Source organism: Pseudopipra pipra, chromosome W (assembly GCF_036250125.1).
Source record: "Pseudopipra pipra isolate bDixPip1 chromosome W, bDixPip1.hap1, whole genome shotgun sequence".
Taxonomy (NCBI): domain Eukaryota; kingdom Metazoa; phylum Chordata; class Aves; order Passeriformes; family Pipridae; genus Pseudopipra; species Pseudopipra pipra.
Window position 1 is genome coordinate 5,194,753 of NC_087580.1, and position 25,399 is coordinate 5,220,151.

The 25,399-nt window shown below is 56.1% G+C and overlaps 2 protein-coding genes and 1 long non-coding RNA gene across 4 annotated transcripts in view; 1 reads left to right on the forward strand and 2 right to left on the reverse strand.

The window, feature by feature from the left end:
• LOC135404518 (uncharacterized) overlaps window positions 1-10,621 on the forward strand; it is a 177,061-nt gene extending 166,440 nt beyond the window's left edge. Inside the window, exon 3 of one of the 2 annotated variants that reach the window (XR_010425710.1) lies at window positions 10,381-10,621. This is a non-coding gene — a long non-coding RNA (uncharacterized LOC135404518). The remainder of the gene's footprint in view (window positions 1-10,380) is intronic. The other variant, XR_010425709.1, reaches the window with a different exon arrangement.
• Window positions 1-17,950, reverse strand: part of LOC135404808 (zinc finger protein 74-like) — a 190,224-nt gene extending 172,274 nt beyond the window's left edge. Inside the window, exon 1 of the mRNA XM_064639538.1 lies at window positions 17,846-17,950. Within this exon, the coding sequence (XP_064495608.1) occupies window positions 17,846-17,897 (52 nt within the window). The 5' untranslated portion in view covers window positions 17,898-17,950. The remainder of the gene's footprint in view (window positions 1-17,845) is intronic.
• Window positions 16,695-17,790, reverse strand: LOC135404438 (zinc finger protein 239-like). The gene has a single exon (XM_064639188.1). The coding sequence runs from the start codon at window positions 17,773-17,775 to the stop codon at window positions 16,786-16,788; it is 990 nt and encodes a 329-aa protein (XP_064495258.1). The 5' UTR covers window positions 17,776-17,790; the 3' UTR covers window positions 16,695-16,785.
• Window positions 17,951-25,399: the final 7,449 nt, after the last annotated feature.

A 25,399-nucleotide genomic window follows, 5' to 3' on the forward strand; every position in this document is an offset into this window, starting at 1 on the left:
GGTAAACAAAGACCATACAATAGGTGTTGGGAACTCCCTACCTTGGAAAGGATAATAAAAACCTGAAAAATGGGCACTAATTAGCGTGAGAAGTGAGAGTCAATAACCAATAGAGGATAGAATACTAAATACTGAAGAGGATGATGTAAGTTAGAACTGATGCCCTTTAATTTCTTTCTTTGCTAAAAACATATAAATAAGTGAAAAGGCTGGGGGGCAGGGAGGGCTGGAGTTATCCCCCACACACCCCCTGGCCAGAAGAAAGTGGTGCCTGACTCACTGATACAAAAAGACAGAGTTGGAGGGTTTCATTTGTCCCATTTGTGGCTGCAGCAGGAAGAGCAAAGTCTTCTCCTCTGGAAAGGTTTCTTCCCTCAGGGTGTCTGGTGCACATTCCAGTGGGCACACAGGGGAATGCTGGGCTGGAATGGGTTTGTTTCCAGGTGGCCTGCACAGTATCCCCTGGCACAGGGGTGGCCACGAGGCAGGGACCAAAGGGCAGGGAGGCCCTGCCCCGTGGCCAAAGCACAGGAGACACCGACTCTGAGCTCATCAGCAGGAGAGTAAAGACTTCATCCCAAAATTCTCACTGCTCCCTCCAGTAAGGTAGGAAAGCCACGGCTGGAAATGGGGGGCTCTTTTGGGTTAGTTTCCTTAAAGACTTCAAGCTTCAAATCCTCTTTAAAAGTGGTCAGGAACAAGGGTCTCAGCCTTCTTGGGGCTGTGACAGACCAAGGGAACACAAAGGGTTGAGGAAACGCCCCTTTTGCGGGACAGAGATGATGCCCAAAGCTCAGAGGTGGGCTCCTGAAAATTGGTGCCATTAACTGTCCTTGGGAAGGAAAGCCCCCAGCCCCAGTGTTTCAGGGGCAGGTGACAGGGTGCCCAGGGCAGGCAAAGGCCAGCAACAGGTTCCTGGGCTGGCCCCTTTTGGGTGGGAGCAATCCCTGACAGAGTCAGGCTGGCAGGTGGCATCCAAGGTTTGGAGGTGGCTCCCGGGGGGGATGACAGTCCCTTTCCTTGGGAAGGACAGCACCCAGCCCCAGTGCTGGGGGGCAGAGGAAAGGTTTCCCAGGGCAGGCAAAGGCCAGCAGCAGCTTTCTGTCCTGGCCCTTTTAGCATGGCAGCAATCCCCAGACATATCCAATTCTGGAAGTGCTATCCAAATTTTGGAGCTGGGCTCCTGGAAATGATGGCAGTCCATGTTTTTTCCAAGGACAGCATTTGGCCCCCATGCTGGCAGTGCAAGTGACTGAGTGCTGAGGGTGTTGGCAAATGCTCTGACATTGTTGGGATCAATCAAACCCTCTAACACCGTGGGTTTAGTGTGACAAAACAAGGCATTACTTTCTTTGCTGGCTGTGTATGTGGCCAACAACAATGCTGCCTTCACACAGACAGCAGTACATCACTTTTGCACCCATTTACACATTTCTGACAAAGAAATTAATGTTCATTGGCGCCAAATGGCATAATTTCATTGTTCCATTTCATTAATCAGTATTCTAGCCACTCTTACTCTCTTGTTGCTTGTGCTAATTACTTCACACTTTCAGTCTTTTTAGCATCTTTTTCCTCCAGTGGGGGTTTTCCCCCACAAATGCTGAGCCTTTGTTCATCTTCCTCCTTACCTATGGCTTTCTGCAGAAGGCCCTTGTTTCCAGATATCCAGGTTCAAGAATACATCTTTCTCTCCCAGGCTTTGTTCCCTGAAGCTTATCAAGGGTAACTCTCACAAAACTGACAGTTCTAGTGCTTTTCCCAAGCTGTGTTCTCTCCAAAGTAGCTTGTGAGGAATTGTTGCTGTGTGCTGGCTAAAGGTGATTTATGGCCTAACACCCCCTCTGTGATAATGGAAACAAGGAATCCAAAGGCAAAGTGGGCCCATGGAAAGATTAGGGAAGTTCTCTAATTTCCAGGAAGGGCCCCGTGCTGCCCCCAGACTCTTGGCTGTGGCTCCTTGGGGCAAGTGTGTGATTCCCCCGAAACTGGGACTCAAAGGTTCCCCTTTGCAATGGTGCCCGTCTGTGCCTGGTGCACTGGAAGAGGCCTGTGCCGAGGGCAGAGCTGGAGAGCCCCTGTGCTGCTCCAGGCCTGCAGAGCTGCCTCTTTGCCTGCAGCCCTGGCCAGCTGGGAGCGGGCAGGCCTGCGGGCTCCCTGCCTGCTCTCCAGCCTCTCCCGTGCCTCGGGCGCTCCAGCCCCGGCCCACTGGGGCTCCGCTGGCCTCGCTCCGTGGTGCCCGTGTCTCCTGCCCCTGGGCAGCCCCAGCCCACCCCGCTGGGCCATGGGCTGGCTTTGCCCACAGCCGGGAGCTTGGAGAGCCTGGGGGGAAAGCTTCTGCCAGGGGGGTCCTTCCCAGGCCTCCCGTCAAACCAGGCGGGGTCTCTCCTGGGAGCAGGAATTCTCCCTTGCTCAGCAATTTTCCAGGGGCCTTTACAGTGGAAGTTTCTGGCAGGGGAGTTCAAAAATCAGGAAGTTTCTGAATGCTTTTCAGTTGGGGTAGTTGTCACATAAGTCTCCAGGTTTTGGAGAAGAGATGCTGAACAAGGGCCCTCTATATCCAGCTGTAAATACTCTGCTCAACAGACAAGGTCAATAAAGTTCAAGCTCCAAACAAGCACCAGAGACCACCAAGAGGCCACCAGAAGACCCTCAGTGACCAAATAAGGACTTTGGAAGGACTTCAGAAGGACCTCCCTGAGCTAATTCCCATGGGTGTGATCTTTGTGAGGGAAGGAGTGAATATGTAAGACATTTGCTGGATATGTAGAATTGTGAGTAAATCTCAGCTGCCCTGGGGGAGAACGGGGCACACTGGTGGTTGGGGGGAAGATCCTCCCATGGGTGAGGGGCTGATAACAAAGAATGGCTGCCCACTCTTGCTCCCAAATTGAGCCTTGGGGGTTTCTTTTCTGCCCATTTATGGTCCCACCATGAGGAGACAAGTGATCCTTGCAGCCCTGGGCCCTCATTGCCTCCTTGACCATGCTCAGCAGCCTGGGAGGTTGTCACAGGTTTACTTGTTCAAAAAACCCAGGCAGGGAGTGTTTCTTTGCCCTGCATTGCTGTAAGGGGGGGATGTTGAATGGGGGAGGGGAGTTTTTGCCTTGGGTGATTGACCCACACAAAAGAACCAACCAGCAGATCCACATTCCAAGCTGAAGACCCTCCAAAGGCTGTGGAGGGGTGTGGGGGTTTTTTTAACTCTCTCCTCAGAAATGGGAGGCACTGCCTGGAGGATGCCACTTGCCCCTGCATGGTCCCAGTTGCTCCCAATATGATCCCACTATGAGTCCAGTCACACCCAATGATCCCAGTAAATTCCATCAACTTCCAGTGGATTCAATGAATCCAGTTTGATCCCAGTCATCCCCAGTATGGTTGCAGTCCCTCTCACATACTCCCAGTATTATTGCAGTCACTCCCAGGATGATCCCAGTAAGATCCCATCAGGGGCCCAGCTGCTCCCACTCTGATCCCAGTTACCCCCAGTGTGGTTGCTCCAGGATAGATCAGGAATGGGGACCCCTCTGTGCCCCCCCCTTGTATCACCCTGTTCTGGGAGAGCTTTGGGGGGACATCTGCACACCAACATGGCATCCAACGCATCCCAAAGTGTGCTGGGACCCCCTTAAACCACCCCACAGCCCCCAAGGAACCCCCAAACGCACTCAGAGCCCACCCAGGACTCCACCTAACCCTTTTTTGGGGGGGCTTTCATGGACTCTGGTGTTACTGGGAGCCTCCCCCACTGCAGGTGAGGAGCTCTCGGGTGAGAGGGGGTGTTGGGAAGGGGGGGCTGGGTGAGTCAGAGGGGATAAAAGGGGTGGCGGGACCCCAGAGTAAGTGGGAGGGGAGTGGGAACCCCTTAAAAGTGGAGGAGGAGGGAGAATGAGGATTGGGGGATGATGGGAAAGGGGTGGGAGAGGTCAGAAGAGTGGGGAAAAGATGAGGGTGGTACCCCCAAACTGAGCATGAGGGGGCTGGGGATTGGGGGAATGATGCATATGGGGTGGGAGAGGGGGAAAAAGTGGGGGTTGGGACCCCAAAACTGATCTTGGGGTGGCTGGGGATTGAGGGGACCATGGAAAAGTGGGAGGAACAGGGAGAGGTGTGGAAAAGGGGAGATGGTCCGGAGGGATGGACGGTCCCAAGGGGGTCTTTGGGCACCGGAGGGTTGGGAAAGGGGGGTGGTCCCCCTGAGCTCCCAACTTCCTCTGGGGTACTGGGGGCTGTTGGATCCAATCTCAGCCTTGCATTGTGCCAACAGTTGAAATTTAGAGCAATTCTAGAGGGGTGACTGAACCACGTTTGTCCCCCAGGCTTTAATGATGGCAAATCAGATCTATTGATAGAAAATGAATTATTTATTTTTGCAAATGATGACACAAAAGGTTTTAGTCAGAATTATTTAGTGAACAGTAGAAACACTAAAACTACCTGTAGTACAGGATAAGATAGGACAGGGCACTACACTAAAGCAATTGTTGAAGCAATTCTACTAAAGCTGGCAAACAAGCAAGAATTCTTAATTAGAGATGGATGGAACTCCCCCAGAGCAGCGCTCGTGGGGAGATCTCTGCTCTCAACCTCCAGCAGTGACCTTGGGGGGTCCCCAGCCAAGGCAGGAATCTCCACACACCCCCCAAGAAGGGTTCTGTTGGAAGAACCTGCCCCTGGGAAAGGGGACTGGCCCTTTCTGGTAGAAACCCAGGGACTGACAGTCCTTGGACTCCAGGGCTTCCCTCACCATCAGGGGCTTCATTTGGGGTCAAACCAGTCTGGGGTCCAACATCTCCTGCCTTGTCCCGGCCCCCTCTCAGCTCAGCACTGACCCCTTTGCAAATGGGGCATTGTCTTGGGGCCATTGCAGGGGGGATGTCCTGCCCCAGTGTCCCAGTGTTCCTTTAATTGCCAGAGGCCCTGCAGTGTCCCAGTGGCCCCTTGATTCCATGACCTTCTGAAACACCTCAGGCTTCCTTCGGTTCCATGAGGCCCCCCTGTCACAAAGGCCCCTGGATTCCATGAATTCCGCAGTGTCACAAGGTTCCTTTTTTTCCACAGGGCCCTGCAGTGTCCCAGTTGTGCCTTGATTCCAGGAGTATCCAAATTCTCCCAGGGTTCCTTTGGTTTCAGGAGGTCCCGCAGTGTCCCAGCGGCCCCTTCATTCCAGGCAGGCCCAGGGAGACGAAGGCAAAGACGGAGCCCCGACCCCCGTCAGCATCTTGGGGGGCCGGGGGGGCAGGACCCGGGAAACGGCGGCGGCTGCTGGGAAGGGACTGGGATGGACTGGGATGGACTGGGATGGACTGGAATGGACCGGGATGGACTGGGATGGACTGGGATGGACTGGGATGGACCGGGACAAGAGGATACACCGGGACCAGGACTGGGACCCAGCAGGACCCCCCGGGAGCAGGATCTGAGCACACTGGGACCCTCCAGGACCAGAACTGGGGCAACAGGGATCATACTGGGAGCAACTGGGACCACACTGAGGGCTACTGGGAGCAACTGGAGGCCACATAGGATATAGTGGGAGTGCCTTGGAGTCACTGGGATCATACTGGTGGAAACTGGAATGTTACTGGGGCATCTGGGAGTGACTGGGAAGGACGATGAGCCTGCTGAGGGCTCTACTGGGATATACTGGGAGTGTCTGCAACCAAGGTGGGGGTGACTGGGACCATACTAGGAGTGACTGGGACTACATGAAGGGGAATTAGGACCAGGCTGGGGGCAACTGGAAGGAACTGTGAGTGACTGGATCTACAAGAGAAGCAACTGGGATTGAGTGGGACTGTCAGGAGGGAAGACCGGGATCATACTTGGAGTGACTGGATCTTTGCTAGGGGCAACTGGGAGCAACTGGGACCATGATGGGGACAACTGGGATCATACTGGGATCACAGTGTGAGGAGCAACTGAGACCACACTGAGGGTGACTGGGGTCATACTGGGATCATACCAGGAGTGAGTGGAATCATCCTGGGAGCAACTGGGAGTGCACTGGGGATGACTGGAAGTGGCTGTGAGCAACTGGGATCATGCTGGAAGCTTCTGGGGGCAACTGGGAATGAGGGGGACCATATGGAGGAAACTGGGAGCAACTGGGAGAGACCAGGAGTGACTGGGATCATCCTGGGACTGACTGGGCGCTGAATCCGAAAAATCGGTCCGAGAAACTGCTCAGAGACTTTTTTATCTTTAAGCAGCAAGGTATTTGTTTATTCAACATTGGGAGCAAGCCAGCTCGCTCTGGACAAACTTGCTCCAAGGCTTCACACAAAATCAGCATTTTAATACAATCTTCAGCTGTGATTAAATGCATATTCAAGTGATTCCAACATCTATCTGTGCATATTAAGAATAGGCGGAGTATAGGTGGAGCTCAGGCGGGGCTTGGGGCGCTGTTTCTCTTGGCCCTCAATCCTGAGGGGACTTCCACTCTTCCTCCATGGCTCTGGGGGCTTCAACTCATCTTCCTCAACTTGACCTTCCTTCTCTTCCATTGTTCTTGACCCGCTCACTGAAGCTTAGAAAAAGCCCTGGCTCCCGGCCTATTCCTCCTCTTCCAATGTCTCCCTGATCCTGCTGTCTCTCTAATTTATCCCCTCTAGGCCTAGGACATGTTCCTGTACTATTCTCTGAAGCTTTACTCCAGTCAGTAGAACAGAACGAGCCCAGATGGTCTTGGCTGTTGGGAGCTTGTTAGCAGGCCCAAATTTCTTAGTGAACTCTTTTGGGCCTGGCCTCCTGTTTCACCAGGGACACAGCCCGGGCCCGGGTGTTCCCATTCCCATTCCACGGGTTTGCATTCCTGTTCCAGGTGTTCCCATCCCATTCTAGTTGTTCCCATTCCAGGAGTTCCCATTCCCATTCTAGGTGTTCCAATTCCCTTTCCAGGTGTTCCATCTCATTTTAGGTGTCCCCATTACCATTCCTATTGTCCCTCCTCCCATTCCTGATGTTCCCATCCCACTTCTGTTTTCCCCATTCCCAGTTCTTACTGTTCCCATTGCCATTCCGGGTGTCTCCATTCCAATTCCTATTGTCCCCATTCCCATTCCAGGTGTTCGCAATCCCATTCCCCCTGTCCCCATTCCCATTCCAGGTGTCCCCATTCCCATTCCCTCTGTCCCCATTCCCATTCCTGGTCCCCAGGGAGGAACTGCCAGAAGCCGGAGCAGGAGCCAGAATTTATTGCCCAAAGCAGGAGATTTTCACACCAAAATTAAACCCTGGTGATGTCACCGCTGTCCCCGTGATGTCACCAGTGTCCCTGTGATGTCACCGTTGTCCCCGTGATGTCACCAATGTCCCTGTGATGTCACCAATGTTCCTTTGATGTCACTGCTGTCTCTGTGATGTCACCGCTCTCCATGTGATGTCATCGATGTCCCCGTGATGTCACCACTGTCATTTCCCCTCCTGGTTTACCTTAAAACCAGCACACCAGGTCTGTGCCCAACGGGGGTCCCTGTGGATCATCCAACGCGGGTCCTCCCATGGCTGATGGAGTTGGAGCAGCGGCCGAAGCTCTTCCCGCAGTCGGGGCACTCGGGGCTTCTCTTACCGGTGGGTCCGTTGGTGGGAGGTCAAGGAAGAGCTCTGCGTGAAGCTCTTCCCACACTCCCCACAGTGGAAGGGCCTCTCCCTGATGTGGAGGCGACGGTGGGTGTAGAGGGTGGAGCTGTCCCACATTCCCTACACGTGTAGGGCTGTTCCCCAGTGTGGATGTGCTGGTGGCTGAGCAGCTTGGTGCTTGTGCTGAAGCTCTTCCCACATTCCAAGCACTTGTAGGGCCATTCCCTGGTGTGGATGCAACGGTGTTTGCAAAGGCTGGAGCTGTCCCTGAAGCACTTCCCACACTCTGCACACGTGTAGGGCCTTTCCCCACTGTGGATCATCTGGTGGCTGAGGAGGTGGGAGCTCCGTTTGAAGCTGGTCCCACACTCCCCACACGTGTAGGGCCTTTTCCCCCTATGGATCATCTGGTGTTGGAGCAGGTGGGAGCTCCGTTTGAAGCTCTTCCCACACTCCCCACATGTGTAGGGTTGTTCCCCACTGTGGATGCGACGGTGGTTGCGGAGGGTGGAACTCTGCCTGAAACTTTTCCCACACTCCCCACACGTGTAGGGCCGTTCCCCACTGTGGATGTGCTGGTGCCTCAGGAGGTGGGTGCTCCTGCTGAAGCTCTTCCCACATTCCAAACACCTGAAGGGCTTTTCCCTGCTGGGAGGCTGCTCAGATACCACCAGCTCGCAGCTCCGCCTCAAGCTCCGGCTGCCTTCCCGGCACACGCTGGCTCTTTCCTCCTCACAGCCCCCTGGGCTGGCTTTGCAGCCCCTCCTGCGGGGGCATCTCCGGCCCTTTTCCTCCCCGCTGCCTTCCTGCGCCGGGGAGCCCTTCAAAACGGCCTCTCCCACCAGGCTCTGCCCCAGGATTTGTCCTCCGCGCTCTCCGGCCTCACCTCGGGGCCTGGGGCAGGAAGCAACAAGGACACGCAGGGGATTTGCCTCCGGCCCACAGGGAAGCCCAAGGACGTCCCCCCAACTCCGGCCCCGGCAGGACGGCCACAAAAGACAAAAGACCGACCCAAAGGGGCACTGACTTCCTCCTCACCTGCCTGGGGGGCCCGCGGCATCTTCCTCTTCCTCGCAGCCTCCTCCTCCATCCGACCAACCTTTGGGAAGCAGAAATCCTGATGGGGGGGGAAAACAAGGGGTGCGTGCGTTGCCTTGGGTGTTCCTCCTGCCCAAGTCCAGCTCTAAGACTCACCAGGCATCTTGTGTCCATAAAAACCTCCAAAACACCAACATTCAACTCAAAAACCCCTCCCAGGAGTTCCCCCTCTCTGCTCTCTGGGGCTTGGGGGGTCCCCCCTGTCTGGCCTGATGGCACTTCTGCCTGCATTGGGGGTCCCTCTTCTCCGGGCTGCCGGGGGTCCCGTGGCTCCGGGGGGTTCCCACTCTCCGGGGTCCCCTTTAGTGTTGCCAGGGGGGTCCCAGGGCTCACTTCTCCCCACTCTGCCTCCCGGGGCCGGCCGGCCCTCCTCTCTCGCCTCCCACCCTCGCAAACCTCTTGGCGCTCTCGGCTCCCACCCCGCCTCAAGGCCCCCCCTCCTCTCCACACTCCAAGGCCTTCCCCCTCTCAGGGACCCCCGCTTAAGGGGCCCGGCGCTCCCTCTCTGCTCCCCCCCTCCAGCATTCCGGGGGTCCCCCAGCTCCAGGATCGCCCCTCTCCGCTCTCCCCACTCCGCGGCTACCGGGGTTCCCCCCCGGCTCTCACGGGGGGCCCCCAAACCGCTCTCGCCCCCCCCCCGCCATTGCCGAGCGACCGCCAGGACCTTTTGGCTGCTCTTCTTTGTGCTCCCGCTCGGCTCCTCCCTCGGCTGGGCCGCCGCTTTTGGCGGGTTTCCTCCTTCGGGATCCTCCCCCTGCAGCCCTTCCCCCCCTGGCCCAGCCCCCTTGGGCCCCCCTTGGACCCCCTTGGGCCTCTCTTGCCCAATAAGTCTGATTATACAGACAAGCAATTGTGTTTAATCCACAAAACCCAAATGTAGAACCCAGCACCCTGGGCCATGAACAAAGTGCTGTTCCTTGGGCCCCCCCCGAGTCCAAAGTAAAGGGAGAGGGGAAAAATACCTGCTGGTAGGAGAGCTGTTGCAGTCTGGTCAAAAGTGGGGATTGCAGTCCCTTTGAGGGTGCTTGTTGAGAGGGTGCTGGTTGAGAGCGGTGAGCTGCAGTCCTCCTCTGGATCCCACGAGTGGTAAAAAGGTTTCGAAACTCCAGGTTTATATATTCTCCAGTTCAGGCAGGAATGCCCAGTCCTCCCCACAGAGCAGGGAATTCCATAAAAGGATGCTTAGTTCTTCCCTCAGAGCGGGGAATTCCATAAAAGGATGCTCAGTTCGTTCCCTCAGAGCGGGGAATTCCATAAAAGGGTATGAGGATACTCAGAGAGGGGAATTCCATAAAAGGGTATGAGGATACTCAGAGCGGGGAATTCCATAAAAGGACATGAGGACAGGAACACCCCCCCACACCTCACAGGCCCCCCCCCCCCCCGACAACAGTTTCTGGGAAAATGGCATGGAAGGCCATAGAATACACAGTTTTGGGCTACACCCATCCAGTGATGAATCGGTCCCAGCTGTTCTTACTAGGACAGGATTCCAGAGTGGGATCAGGTGGAATTGTGGACTGGGATCAGGGCTGGATTCTGGACTGGGATTGGCGTGGGATTGGTGTGGGATGGATGGAGCAGGATCAGGAGGGAATCCAGAGCAGTTCCTACTCTCCCTGGTCTCCACAGCCGGCTCCATCCCCTGGGATGGGAATAGGGACATGGTGACTCCTTTCCCCGCTCTCATCCCAGCAGGAATCACAGCCTGAGCGATCCTGGAGCTGGATCCACCCCTTCCCTCTCCCTGCGGAAAGGCAGGAGCTGCTGGCAGAGCTCATCCCGCTGCTCCCACCCACCCCGACCCCCCTGCGGCTCTTCCCGATGGATCAACTTCCTGCTTTTTCCCATGTGAAACCCAGGACCACAATTATTCCTGAGGCTTTAATTTGGGTGTGAAAATCTCCTGCTTTGGGCAATAAATCCTGGCTCCCTCCTCCGGGCTCCGGCAGTTCCTCTGTGGGAACCAGGAATGGGGACGGGGGGGCTTGGATAGGGACACTGGGAACAGGCTGGGGACACCAGGAATAGGAATGGGGACGTCAGGACTGGGATGGGAACACTGGGAATGGGGATGTGGAAGACCAGGATGGGAACAAGGGGGACAGGAATGGGGGACACTGGGAGCAGGTTGGGGACAGCAGGAATGGGAATGGGGACTTGGGGGACCAGGCTGGGGACACTGGGAACAAGTTGGAGTCACCAGAAGTTGGGAATGGGGATACCAAGAGCAGGCTGGGGACACCAGGAAGAGAGAATGGGAACACCAGGAGACAATGGGGAAAGGGATGAGGACACCAGGAACAGGATGGGAAAGCCAGCAAAAGGTTGGGGACAACAGGAACTGGGAATGGGGACATCAAGAGTTGGGAATGGCAACACCAGGAATGGGAATGGGGACATGGGGGACCAGGATGGGGTCATGGGGAACAGGTGGGGCATTACCAAGACCTGGTAATGGGAACACCTGGAGCGGGAATGGGAATGTGGGGGACCAGGATGGGGACACTGGGGACAGGAACAGGGACACTGGGAGCAGGCTGGGCATTACCAGCAATGGGAATGGGCACGGAAGAACGGGAATGGGCACAGCAGGAACTCTGTGTCTCTGCTGGCCCCCCAGGCTGTGCCTTGGAGCCCTGACAGCTCCTGCAGGTCGCAGCTTTCCCAAGGCCTGGCAGCCCTCGCTGCCGTTGCCGGTCCTGCAGCGCCGGGCGGGACGCGCTGCGGATCCCGCCGGGCTCCGGCGCTGCCACGGAACCCGCCGGCACCGTCAGCCCGCACGGCACCCACGGCAAGGGGCACCACGGCCGGGCAGCTGCTCCCCACGGCATCGCCAGCCCACAGCACCCGGCAGCTCCCATTGACTCACTGCAGCAGGAGAGCAGCAAAGCCTGGCAGCAAACTCCCAGGGCAATTCTAGGGGCCAAAGGGACGCTTCCAGCAGCATTCCGGACTTGAGTATTCCCGCAGAATTCCTTCTCCAGCTCTGCAGCCTCTCATGCTGTTCCAGGACTGTCGGGTTTACACTGCCCTCCTGCTGCTCCTGGCTCAGGGCTCGCCAGGTTCAGTGCCCCCTTGGCAGTCCCGGACAAAAGGAGGGCACTGCTCTGCTCTGCTTTCTGCTGCTGAACATCTTCATTCTCCTCCTCGCAAGGACCCACAACTCTCCCGCTTTCCAAAGAGCAGCAGCACTTGGCAGGCCCGGCAGGATCTTCCCCACAAAGGCCGTGGCACTGCCCTGTGCTCGTCCTGCCACAGGAGCTCAAGGCTTCTGCACAGCACAACTTCCCAGCAGTGACCTCCCTGCTCCAGAGGGATGAGGAGCCTCTGCTGAACTGCAGAGATTCACACACTGCAACCACTGCACTGCCTGCATTTCCTGCCATTCTGCAGCACTTGGGCATCTACTGGGGCTCTTCCTGCTGTTTAAGAAGGAGGTTTGCAAGCTCGGGGAGTTGGATGGAGTTTTGTTCCAGCTGCCAGCTAAGGAATTTTTCAACCTGTTACACAATACGTGCAATGAAAACTCCAGTGATTTAAGAACTTGGACTCCAGCAGAACTGTTGGATTATTTATTTCATCAGGAAAAATATACCAGGAAATAAAGCCATCCCTTAATATATGGAAGTCAAATGAACTCATTTCGGTAAATAAATAGGCTGTAAAAGGGAAATTACTGAGTTTTATATATGGATACATTAGAGAAGGGAGCAGGATACAATGCTTGGGATGCTCCTTGGAATACTAGTCCAGAAATGTCTTAGTACAGAGCATTAGACTCCACAACAGAGTCCTGCCAAGTAATTATATCCACATAGGAAAGGAAATTGTTGGCAATCCTGACCTGGCTTTTGGAGGTATCAGGAGCTCCTAAAAAACAAAGATCTTAAACTGAAAACTTTATTCAAGTAGCTGAATCTACCCAGCACAGGGTCTTCTAACAGCTCATGGTGAGCTTTTTTTCAAGGCAGAAAACCCCAAACAGGCACAATCTTCCACTCCAAAGTCTCACCCAACTGCCTTCATCTCATCCCTGCCCTCCCCCAAGAAGATTCCACCAGCCAAGCCCAGGGCACTCCAAGGGAAACCCTTGGGTGACCTTGTCTGGTGTTCCCTGGGCACTGAGGGAAGAAGAGAAGTTTATCAAGGTGCCAAATGCCCACGGAGATCTTGGAAATCAGCTCTCCAGGATGCTTTGCAGGCCTTCTCAGTCAGCTTGAGCTCTTCAAACACACTTGTCCTCAGCGTTTTCTCTGAAAGGGTCACTATGGTCTGAAGGGTCAAACTCAGAAGTGTCTGAACCTGCAGACAGTCCTTCCTCCCGGGCAGAAATGCAGCTGCTTGGGAATGTTAGTCCCTGCTGTCAGCTTCCCACAGAGCTGTGGGCACACATTCTCCAGGCAGCTCACTGAATGCAGAGTTTCCTTCCAACCTGAAGGGAGTCTTTGCTCTACAACACCTCTGCCAGGTGGCACTGTGTGATTGCAGGCTGGTTCTCCTGGCTCTGCCTGTGTCCTGCTCTCCTTGGAAAGCACCATGTCCGTAAAGATCCAGATGATGATCCTGATCTCGAAGAGAATCAATAAAATATCATTAAACAGGCATAAAATGTCGAGAATCAATCAATGCAATGCCAGATCTATCTGAAAAAAGACACAAATACAGTGTTGTGGAGCTCCTGGCCTGGCCTTTCCCAGCCATGTGGGGGGCAGGAAGCCCTGGGGCCTCACTTGTCTGCCCCCGAATTAGGAGCAATTTATTAGGCCAATTAACCACGGAGTCATTTGTCTCTGAGCTGCTTTGTTCCTCTGCCAGGCACAGGCCAGCCCAGGCTCTGCAGGCTGCAGGGCTGCTGCGTCCTGTCAAGTGCTCAACACCTCGGATTTTTTTGCCCCAAAAAGGGAAAACGGCCCCGAATCCCGTGGGCCGAGCGCAGGAGGGGACAGAGTTCTGGCACAAAACTCCAGCCGCCGGGTTTGCCCAGCCCGGGAAGAACCAAGGGCCCCGCAGTGAGGTGGGACCCCCCAGCAGCCCTTGTGTGCTGTGCCCAGCTGAAGCCCTCCCTGGGGCGCTCGGGGCTGGCTGGGCACACTGGGAGAGCTGGGAAGGGCCCCGGCTCGGGGCGGGGGCAGCGGGTGCCCAGCAGTGACTGAGGGGAAGGGCCTTCACAGGGACCCCCGCGCCCCTCGCTGCCCACGGGAAGGGTTTTTGGTCCCTCTGAGCGATTTGGCGGCGTTTCTGGGCTCGGCGGGGCCGGGCAGGCGGCAGCGGGACACGCGGGGCCCGGGCCGTGCGGCGGAGCCGGGTGGGAACTGCGGGGCGGCCCCAGCGGGGCCCGAGGGTGGAGCGGAGCCGGTTGGGAACGACCCCCGATCCCCCCGGGGCCAGGTCTGATGCCGGGAAAAGCACCACTGATAAGAAGGAGTATCTTGGCCAGCCCCCAGAGCTGGGAAGCATTCCAGAAGAAGAAACTATTTTTTCAGGCCTGTGACCAGAAAAGGATAATTTGGAGAAGGGATGTTCCCCCAACAGCCACCAGAGACCCTCAAGAGACCCCTACTCTGATGTAAATGAGTTCTGAGAACTGATTCAAATGTGTAAGAGAATCTGTGGGAGTATTTAGTATATATGCATGAGTTTGGGGAAATGTAATGCACATGTATTAGTTACATCCACAGAAACCAGGGTGTGAGACAGCCCAGTGTGGGGGTGATGGGAGGAGAACCCCCGACCCCCCACCCCCGCACCCAGTGCCGAAAAAAATAAAACCAATTTCTAATCCTGACATTGCAGTGACAGAGAGTTTTATTCCCGTTTGGTGACAGTCCCAGTTGCTCCCAGTATGATCCCTGTTGCCCCAGCTCTGGTACCGAGGGGTCCCAGTCCTGGTCCCGGTGTATCCCAGTGTCCCAGTCCATCCCAGTCCGTCCCAGTCCCTTCCCAGCAGCCGCCGCCGTTTCCCGGGTCCTGCCCCCCCCGCCCCCCCAAGATGCTGCCGGACGCCGCCCCCCCAAGATGCTGACGGGGGTCGGGGCTCCGTCTTTGGCTTCGTCTCCCTGGGCTGGGGCTCGGCCTCCGCCCGCGGGAGGAGCTGAGGGGGGTCCCCGGGGGTCGTGTGTCCCCCCCCGGAGCGTGTGTGCCCCCCCGGGACCCCCATTCCGGGGGGAGCCCCCCTTTCCCTTGAGCCCGGGCTCCCCTTGAATCCCTGGTCCTGGGCACTGAGACCCCCATGCATCTCCTTCCCCAGCTCTGTGACCCCCCTGCACCCCCCTATCCAGCTCCACAACCCCTGCAATCCCTTTCCGAGCCCCTGCATCCCCCTGTGCAGGGGGGGCTGCAGGGCTTTGGGGGGTCTCACCAGGGCTTTGCCCCAGGACACCCTGCCTCGGGCTCTGGGGGTGGGGGGTGACGGGTGCTCTCGAGCCCCCCCTTTTTTCCGCACCCCTTCCCCACCCCCATTCTGGATCTGCCATTCCAGAGCCGTGGGGGGGCCTCGCCGCAGCCCCCCCGCTGTCCCCGCTGTCCCCTCGGGGCCCTGACGGCCGCCCTGGCGCTGTCCCTCGGGCTGCCCGGGGAGTTGCCCCCACGGGCTCTTGGGGCAGGGGCTGGAGGGGTCCCGCTGCCCCTCTGCTGTGTTCAAGCACCTGAGGAACAGGGAGCAAACCCCCAGATCGGGTTTCCCAGCTGCAAAGCTCGGCGGGGCTGCCCCACCAGGAGGAATTTGGGGCTTGGGTACGGGAACAAAACACGGCATCAATTAAACCTTATTAAAAATTCAAGCACTGGGAAAGGAAAAAAATCATCCTTTGGGGTCTTCCCTTTGCAAACACAGATAGAGGGTTCTCACCTGGGCAAGTACCAGCCTGGTAATAATTTTATTTACACTAGTGATGCCAACAACACCTGCTGGGCATTGATGGAGGGGGGTTATACAGTTTTAGTAAGTATAGAAACACTTTGCAGTTGCCAGTGACTCAACAGCAGCTTCCACAGGTATTTTCGTCTCTGTCAGTTGATCCTTGGTCTGGTGTTTTGACTATTTTTCCTTATAAATATTCCACAAATCACTCCTATGGAACCAGTTTTGCTTTGCTGAGGAGAGCTGTGACTGCTGGGCCCTTGGGGGATTATGAGCTTTTTGTGTTTTTATTTGAGGAGCACAGGAGCATCCAGGCAAAGCCCCAGGAGGGAGCAGGACCTGCCCAGACCCCGGGAGCTCAGGCTGTTGTCCCAGCTCAGCTCGTGGCAGGAGGAGCTGAGGGTGCCCCTGTCCCCTCTGTGCCCCCCAGGGGTGGCAAAAGCCCCTCGGGAGGCAGGTCCAGAGGCACCATCCCCTGTCCCGGGGGCTCCCCGAGCTGCCCTGCACAGGGTGGGCACATGGGGGGTGGGCTCAGGTGGGTCTGAAGGGCCGTCCAGCACCTTGGGGGGTGACCTGGGGGGCTGGGACTGAAAACCCCTCGGACCTGCGCAAGTCCTTGAGACAATGAGCTCCTGCTTTTTTAATGAACAACCTGAAGAACAACCCAAGTAGAATCCTATTTTTGTTCTCCAAATTTCAGAGAAAGTCACAGACTTCCATTGGGGCCAGGAAGGACAATTCCTGTGCCTAAAGCCCCTCTGAGTGGCCCCACAACCAGCAGTGCTGATGAGACCCTTGGAGCTCTCTGGGGCCGCAGCAGCTGCAGGGACTCTGCTCCAGCACGGGCTTCCCACGGGCTCACATCCTTCTTTGTGGGCATCTCCTGCTCCGCCGTGGGCTCCTCCTTGGGCTGCAGGGGAATCTCAGCTCTAGGCCTGGGGCACCTCCTGCCCCTCCTCCTGCATTGCCCTGGGGGTCTGCAGAGCTGTTCCTCTCCCCTATTCCCACTCTGCTCCTCTCTGCACCCAATTCCATCTGCACAAGGTTTTTTTCCTCCTTAAATACATTATGCCCAAGGCCCCAATACACTGCCCAACATGGATCACCAGGAATGTTGGTCACCAGGTCTGTGCCCAACGGGGGTCCCTGTGGATCATCCAATGCAGGTCCTCCCATGGCTGATGGAGTTGGAGCAGCGGCCGAAGCTCTTCCCGCAGTCGGGGCACTCGGGGCTTCCATTACTGGTGGGTCCGTTGGTGGTAGGTCAAGGCAGAGCTGTTGGTGAAGCTCCTCTCACACTCGTCACACTTGTAGGGCTTCTCCCCGGTGTGGATGCGACGGTGGATGACGAGGTGGGAGTTGCGTTTGAAGCCCTTCCCGCAGTCGCTGCAGCGGAAGGGCCTCTCCCCCGTGTGTATCTGCTCATGCATGAGGAGATGGGAGCTGGTTCTAAACCTCTTTCCACATTCCGGGCACTTGTAGGGCCGTTCCCCACTGTGGATCTTCTGGTGGTGGATCAGATCAGAGCTCTGGCTGAAGCTCTTCCCACATTCCAAGCACTTGTAGGGCCGTTCCCTGGAGTGCAGGCCCAGATGAGTGCGGAGGTTGAATCTCCGGTTGAAGCTCTTCCCACATTCCCCACAGGTGTAAGGTTGTTCTCCAGTGTGGATGAGCTGGTGGCGGATCAGGCAGGACTTCTGGCTGAAGCTGTTCCCACATTTCCCACACGTGTAGGGCTTTTCCCCACTGTGGATCACCTGGTGTCGGAGCAGGTGGGCGCTGTCACTGAAGCTCTTCCCACATTCCCTACACTTGTAGGGCCGTTCCCCACTGTGGATGTGCTGGTGCCTCAGGAGGTTGGTGCTCGTCCTGAAGCTCTTCCCACATTCTAAGCACCTGAAGTGCTCCTCTCTGCTGGGAGGCTGCTCAGGGACCACCAGCTCGCAGCTCCGCCTCAAGCTCCGGCCGCCTTCCCGGCACACGCTGGCTCTTTCCTCCTCACAGCCCCCTGGGCTGGCTTTGCAGCCCCTCCTGCGGGGGCATCTCCGGCCCTTTTCCTCCCCGCTGCCTTCCTGCGCCGGGGAGCCCTTCAAAACGGCCTCTCCCACCAGGCTCTGCCGCCGGGATTTGTCCTCCGCGCTCTCCGGCCTCACCTTGGGGCCTGGGGCAGGAAGCAACAAGGACAGGCAGGGGATTTGCCTCCGGCCCACAGGGAAGCCCAAGGACATCCCCCCAACTCCGGCCCCGGCAGGACGGCCACAAAAGACCGACCCAAAGGGGCACTGACTTCCTCCTCACCTGCCTGGGGGGCCCACGGCATCTTCCTCTTCCTCGCAGCCTCCTCCTCCATCCGCCCAAGCTTTGGGAAGCAGAAATCCTGATGGGGGGGGGGGAAACAAGGGGTGAGCACATTGCCTTGGGTGTTTCTCCTGCCCAAGTCCAGCCCTAGAACTCACCAGGCATCCTGTGCCCATAAAAACCCCAAAACCACAAACATTCAGCCCAAAATCCCCTCCCAGGAGTTCCCCCTCTCTGCTCTCTGGGGTTAGGGGGGTCCCCCCTGTCTGGCCTGATGGCACTTCTGCCTGCATTGGGGTTCCCCCTTCTCCGGGCTGCCGGGGGTCCCGCGGCTCCGGGGGGTTCCCACTCGCCGGGGTCCCCTTTAGTGTTGCCAGGGGGGTCCCAGGGCTCACTTCTCCCCACTCTGCCTCCCGGGGCCGGCCGGCCCTCCTCTCTCGCCTCCCACCCTCGCAAACCTCTTGGCGCTCTCGGCTCCCACCCCGCCTCAAGGCCCCCCCTCCTCTCCACACTCCAAGGCCTTCCCCCTCTCCGGGACCCCCACTTAAGGGGCCCGGCGCTCCCTCTCTGCTCCCCCCCCTCCAGCATTCCAGGGGTCCCCCAGCTCCGGGATCGCCCCTCTCCGCTCTCCCCACTCCGCGGCTACCGGGGTTCCCCCCCGGCTCTCACGGGGGGCCCCCAAACCGCTCTCGCCCCCCCCGCCATTGCCGAGCCACCGCCAGGACCTTTTGGCTGCTCTTCTTTGTGCTCCCGTTCGGCTCCTCCCTCGGCTGGGCCGCCGCTTTTGGCGGGTTTCCTCCTCCGGGATCCGCCCCCTGCAGCCCTTCCCCCCCTGGCCCAGCCCCCTTGGGCCCCCCTTGGGCCCCCCCTCTACCCCCCCCTTGCCCCCCCCTTGGGCCCCCCTTGCCCCCCCTTGCCCCCAAAGCCATGTCCTCCCGCGGCAGGAGCAGGGCTGGAGCTGGGGCAGGTCGGGATGGGGCAGCGCTGGGCTCTTGGCCGCTCCCGCCCGCACTCGGCCCCCGCCGCAGCCGCCACGGCCGGGACAGCGCGGGGGGGCCCGGCCTGGGCGCTCCCCCCTCCCCCCTGCCCAAATTGCCGTCCCGGGGGGCGCTGGGGGCGAGGGGGGGGCGCCGGTGGGCTCGAGGTGGGGAGCGCTGGGCGCTGCGGCTCTGCCGGCACACGGGGGAGTTACCCCCGCAGCCGGGGGGGCTCCCGGCACCCCCAGTGCCCAGAAAGGTCTCCCCACAGTTGGGGTTTGGGGGCTCTGGGTGGGCTCTGAGCGGGTTGGGGGGTCCTTGTGGGTCTGTGGGGCGGTGTCGGGGGGTCCCGGCCCCTTTTGTGGAGCGCTGGGTGCCGTGTTGGGGTGCAGGTGCCCCCCCCAGAGCCCCCCCAGAACGGGGTGACACGGGGGGAACTCCGGGTGGTCCCCATTCCTGATCCATCCTGGAGCAACCACGCTGGGGGCAACTGGGATCATACTGGGAGCGACTAGAACCACACTGGAACTGACTGGGAGCATAATTGGTGTGACTGGGAGCATGCTGAGGTCGACTGGGAGAGACTGGGAGAGACTGGCAGTGACAGGGATCATACTGGGAGGGACTGGAACTATAGTGGGCTGACTGGGAGCAACTGGGACCATGCAGGGGGTAACTTAGATTCTCCTAGGATAGAGTGGTATTGTACTGGGAGAGGCTGGGATCATACTGGGAGTTACTGGAACCAGAGAAGTGGTCCATGGTAGCAACTGGAACCATGCTGGGGGCAACTGGGATCATAGTGGGAGCAGCCAGGCCCCTGCTGAGCTCATACTGGGATCACAGTGGGACTGACAGGGATCATCCTGGGAGTGACTGCAGTAATACTGGGAGTATGTGAGAGGGACTGCAACCATACTGGGGATGACTGGGGTCAAACTGGATTCATACTGGAAGTGTCTGGAAGTTACTGGGATCATACCAGGGGTGACTGGACATATACTGGGATAATACTGGGAGCAACTGGGACCATGCAGTTGGCAAATGGCATCATCCAGGACTCAGACTGGGAGTCCCCGAGAGGGAAAGGAACCATCCTGGGGGGGGACTGGGAGGAACTGGGACCACCTTAGGGGCAACTGGGATCCTATTGGGAGTGACTGGGATCACTGTGGGAGTGACCAGAACCATACTGGAACCATCCTAGCAGTGACTGTTAGTGCCCAGGATCATACTGGGAGTGAGTGGAACTACATAGAGGAGAACTGGGAGCAACTGGGATCATCCTGGAAGAAACTGGGAATGACTGGGAGTGACAGGGTGCATGCTGGAGGCAACTGGCATAGACTGGGAGTGACTGGGATCCTACTGATGGGAACTGGAAGCATCCTGGGGCAAGTGGCACTAACTGGGTATGACTGTGAGCATGCTGAGGGCAACTGGGATCTACTGGGAGTGTCTGCAACCATCGTGGGTGTAGTGGTTTGGACTTTGTTTTCCCCCAGAGGCTAAGAGAAGTGGTAGACCCCAAGGGGTGGAAACCCTTGGAAGTTTTGAAATTCTGCCCAATGGGCGCTCCTGCAAAAATGTAAACATATCACAACCAGACCGGAAGAGAAGAGTTGTAGTTTTGGGTTGTTGTAGGAGAGGTGGCCATGTTGTAGGGCCACGAGGAAGGGGCTCTAAGCCCCTTGGGCCCTCTGGGGCCTCCCAGCCCTTGGCTGGGGGCTGCAGGGACCTGGAACAGCATAAAGCTGGGCTAGGTGCCTGTAGTTATGCCGGGAGATGTTTTCTCCATGGACGCAGAGCAGCAGCCGACGCTGACCAGAGAAACGGTGGCAGAGAGCCAGAGATAAGGACCTGAACCAGAGGAGCAGCAGAAGCAACATGCAACACCAGAGAAAAGACTCCTGGAAGGAGAGCCGAGGAAAGAGAGCAGCTGAGAGACAGAGTTTGGGGTAAGACTGTACCAGATCCCGCAAAACTCCTTTGAGACCCTCTTGGAGAAGAGGGACATGGACTCCTATTTTGGAGAGTAGTTTTGGACATGCAGCACCGGAGAGAGAGAGGAGCTGAGAAGCTCAGGGCGTCCCGGAGCTGGACCGGGACGGCCAGATGGAATGTGGGGGGAGTTGACCTTGGCTCCCCCCCCTTGCACTGCTGCCACGGTGGCAGCCTGAGAGACAGGGCACAGAGGCCCTGCAAGAGATACCAGACCGTCACGAAGACCCCCCTGTGTCTTCGTGATATGACGTGGTGAAACGACCTTGTCTGGGGTTACGAAGCCCACGGAAGACCCCTTTGCCTGTGTCAAGGGGGCTGAGGGAGAGTTTGGATACCTCCCATGTGAGTGCTGGCAGAAAGCCAGCTATCAGCTGCTGCATGTGGAGAAGACAGACAGACTGCTGCCTCAGAAGATGCTGCTGCTTAAGGACTGGAAGGGATCTGTCCTTCTTTCCCTCCTGGACTTTTATTTGGAGGGGAGAAGAGATCTGGTCCATTGTAAATACTATATGTCATGGTAGAGATAGTTGTGATGATGTGTATAATGTGATGTTATATTTATTTGTACAGTCATTGTAATATATTCCCTTTCCCCCAGTTAGAGTCTGGTGTGTTTTGTCTGGAAAAGCCCATCTCACATTGGGTTGAGATGTGGGAGGGGGATGGAGCTAGGGAATTGGATTTTTTGGGGCTATCTCAAACCATGACACATAGTTACAATTAAAGCTTCATTTTTTTTAACATCATGGTATGATCACTATAGCCCAGAATACCATGATTTGAGTAGCACAAGATTTCTATAAGCAGCACCAGCATAGCAAGATTTTGTAAGCCCTTTAGCACCGAATTGTATAGCACAGCTCAGCTTAGGATGCCTGATCCCCTGGACCTGATCACTCTGCAGGCCAGGGCACATCCTAATCCTTGGTTTGTCATGTCAATATAACAATCTTAATCTAGACTTGAAACACGTTAACAGAACAGGAGTGGCCCTTTCAGGGGAGAAGAGTCTGTTTGGTATTAAGATGGGGCTCTGTGTGCTGCTGTGCTGCCCTGTGCTGCTATGAGGCCATCCCAGCCTGGCAGGCAGGTGCCTGTGACCTGCAAGGCCTGTGAGGAGCAAAGGAGTCGGCCTGGGGCCTGGAAATGGGAAGGCTGATAGGGAGGGGGAGAAGGGGTCTTCCTGGCGCACTGGACCTTCAGGGACTGACGATGAGGGCAAAGGGGACTCATGTAGGACCAGCTTGGTCACAGAGCACAGCTGTTTCTGTCCTAAAATGCCCCCATATGAGCAGGAGGCAGGAGCAGAGGCACTGTTCACGAGTGCCATTGTTGATTGTCTTCATCAGAGAGCTCCTGAAGTGCTGCTGGGAGGACGGTAATACAGGACCTGGACATCAGGTTAGGGCAGGGGCATAAAAAGGTCACCTGAGAGGTGTAATGCAGGAGTAAATGCAGATCCTTTGTCTGGGTAAGGGATACAAGGAGCCTCCCCAAGGATGACAGGGATAAAACCAGCTGCTGCAAGACGTGATGAAAAAAGCCATCCAAGCAAAGTCATGCCCGAGCTGGATGCCCCAAGTCTAAAAGAAGAAACACCTCGGAGTGGAGCAGGAGCCATATGAACTGTGCTGAGCTGGGCAGGAGTGAAACCACCTGTCCTGAGAAGAACTGAGTAAAACTTGATGCCCCATTCCAGGCAGGGGCCAAACCAGCCAGGTCAAGTGTTGTTAAATAACAACCAGCTGCATCCTTGGCGCATGAGAAACACTATCTGCCTGCTGAGCAGAGGTTACACCAGGTGTCCAGAGGACTGCCTGTTGCTAAACACCTCTGAAACTGTCGGGATAAATAGGACCCTCTAACAAATTGGCTTTTTAGTGTTAGAAAGCAAGGGATTACTTTTATTTGCAGCCCTGCGGGTGCATGTGGCTGACAAAAATCCTGCCTCCGTACTGACAGCAAGACATCGCTTTTCACCTATTTATACAGATTTGGCAAACAAAGAAATTAATGTTCATTGCTTCCAAATTACATCACTCACTCCCTTTCATTCATTAGTATTCTATGTGGGATTGGTTATTAATTTCTCACTTTCTACTGTAATAACTTCATATCTTTAATCTTTTTTGTATATTTTCCCTCCCCTAGGGATTTTCTGACACAAATGCTGAGCCTTTGTTAGTCTTCTTCTTTAGCTGCTGGTTTCTGCAGAAGGTCCTTGTAGTCCATAAATCTTGTGTTCCAGATCTCCTCCTTCAACAGGACATCTTTCTCTGACAGGCTTTCTCCACTGAAGCATAACAGGGTTAACTTCAACAAAACTTACAGTTTTAGTACTTTTCCCAGGCTGTGTTCTCCCAAAGGAGCTTATGACAATTTTTACTCCATGCTGGCTAAAGTTGATTTAAGGCTGAACGCACCGCCTATGATGTGTGTTAAAAACAACTAATCAAAAAGTTAATTAGGAACACTAAAAAAATTAGAAAAGTTTTATGATTTCCAACAAGCCCAAAACAACATAGGCCAAGTGCAGCAGGGACAAAACTGTCTCTATCCATTGATGCCAGGAAAAGGCAACAGTAGTAAAACTCAACAGCCACAGGTGCTATTAAGCCGGTATTTGTTTATTTCGGCGCCGGACGTGCAGGGGATAGCTCCGCCTAACACGCGCGTGCCCTCACCATCCAGAGTGGGAGTCTGGCTAAAGCTGCGGCTGATCAAAACCTAACCAACCCTAGCGGCAGGAGTAAATGGGAAGCTGCTAAAAAGCCATCCCGGAACGTTTTCAGAGCTTGAGGACAAGACAGCAGCTGGGCGGGGGCCAGCAGCCAGGCAAGGTCCTCCCAGCGCAGCCTCTGAAGGGTTCCTTTGGCAGTCCCAGTTCAGGGTCAGCCCATGGTTGTACCCTGGGGGCAGATGAAATTAATTGGAAATGAACCCATAAGAGTCCAGGTGCTTTGCTAAGAGTCTCCCTGATAGAAGTGGCAGTGAAACCCTCAGCGTCTTGGGGGCCAGAAAAGCTGTGACCTGGCTCAGTTACAGCCCTGAGCAGGCTTTTACTCCTCAGGCCGTGTGGCTCAGGGAAGGTGTGGGAGCTCTGTCAGAGGATGACGAGCCCTTTGCCACCAGCACGGGGGGAGGTCCAGTGGCTTCCACCTGGCGGACGTGCCATGTGGGTTCCTGTGCCCAAGAACCATGTGGTTCCATATGGTTCCGTGGGGTTCCATGTGACCCCATGTCACAAAGGGGCAGAGATGTGGCACCCATCCGGTATCCTGAGGAGCGCGCCAACGAAAATCAGTTGGACAGAGTCGGCCTTCGGGATAACTCAGCTCCTTCCTTTGCTACTTGTGTGCCTGCCTTTTTTGGATGGTTTATTGTTTACTGACCATTTCTCCTCAACTTTCCTCCTCTTTCAAAGGTAATGCTTTGACTTTTGGCCCAGATCATAGAGCAGGGTATATGGGATAAAAGTATAGGCTGATTTATACCTTCCTAGCTGTAGGCTGAGCTGTTACAACTTTTAGAGGCTGGCCAGGTATGACCTCGGCTAGAATTCCAGTTTGCTGATTCTTGTTTTTTTTCCATAGCCTAGGATAGGTAAGCAGGGAGGTGACTGTAGTCTGAGGGGATGGGCTCAGCCCACCTTGATTGCTGTGGGAGGGAGGGAGGCAGAAAAAGGAGAGCAGCAAAGGCAGCAGTTAAAGTAGTGGCTGAAAGACGGTCACTCCTAGGAGGTGGGAAAGCCAGAGGGCTCTGTTGCTGAAGCAGTGTCAGGAGAGCAGCAGGGCCTCTTCAGAGAAGGTAACGTCCATTGGAGCATTTCAAAAGGGCCTTTGAACCCGCTGTGAGTTGGTGCCCCGCGCCTGATCATAAGGGCGTGAGCTGCAGCTCAGCAGCAGTTAGGAGCACCACTGAAAGACTTGGTGGGGGATGCCGTTCTGCGTTTATTTAGAGTTTTGATACTTTCGGTGAGCTACAGTAATTTCTTTGCAACTAGGTGACGGGATTGGTGCTGTTCTCTTTCTGGAGAGAAAGACATCCTTGGTCATCTAAAGCATTGCACTCTCTTCCTGAGAGAGGCAATGGCCACAGCAGGGAACGACTCCTGTGAGTAATAGCTTCACCAGCAGGTTTGGACTTTGTGAACTGCCACAGGCAACTGACATGGCTGGTGGTCAAATCCCAGAATGATGTGCTCCCAACCTAGAGTGATCTCTGGGATGTTTCCTGAGAGCAGTCAAACTGACCCCCGTGTTTACAATTAGACCCAGGAAAACACCTTTTGTCGCTCCTCTGACACTAGGTACAAGACTTGGAAAGCTGCCATTGCTCGTAGAGAGGTCTGCCATCCTTTGGGTTACCTTCCGTGCTCAGTATTTCCTTGTTTTCAACAAGTTACAATCAGGAAAAGGGATGGCTTCACTGATAATCCAGTCTAGAACTCTACTGAGAAAGGAAGGTAGCCTGCGGCCCAGAAACCAGATTGTGGGTTTGTTGGACTCTCAGCAACGTAAACAGGGAAATGGATTTTTCCAAAACAGTAAATTTAAATGGCACTGTTTAAGCT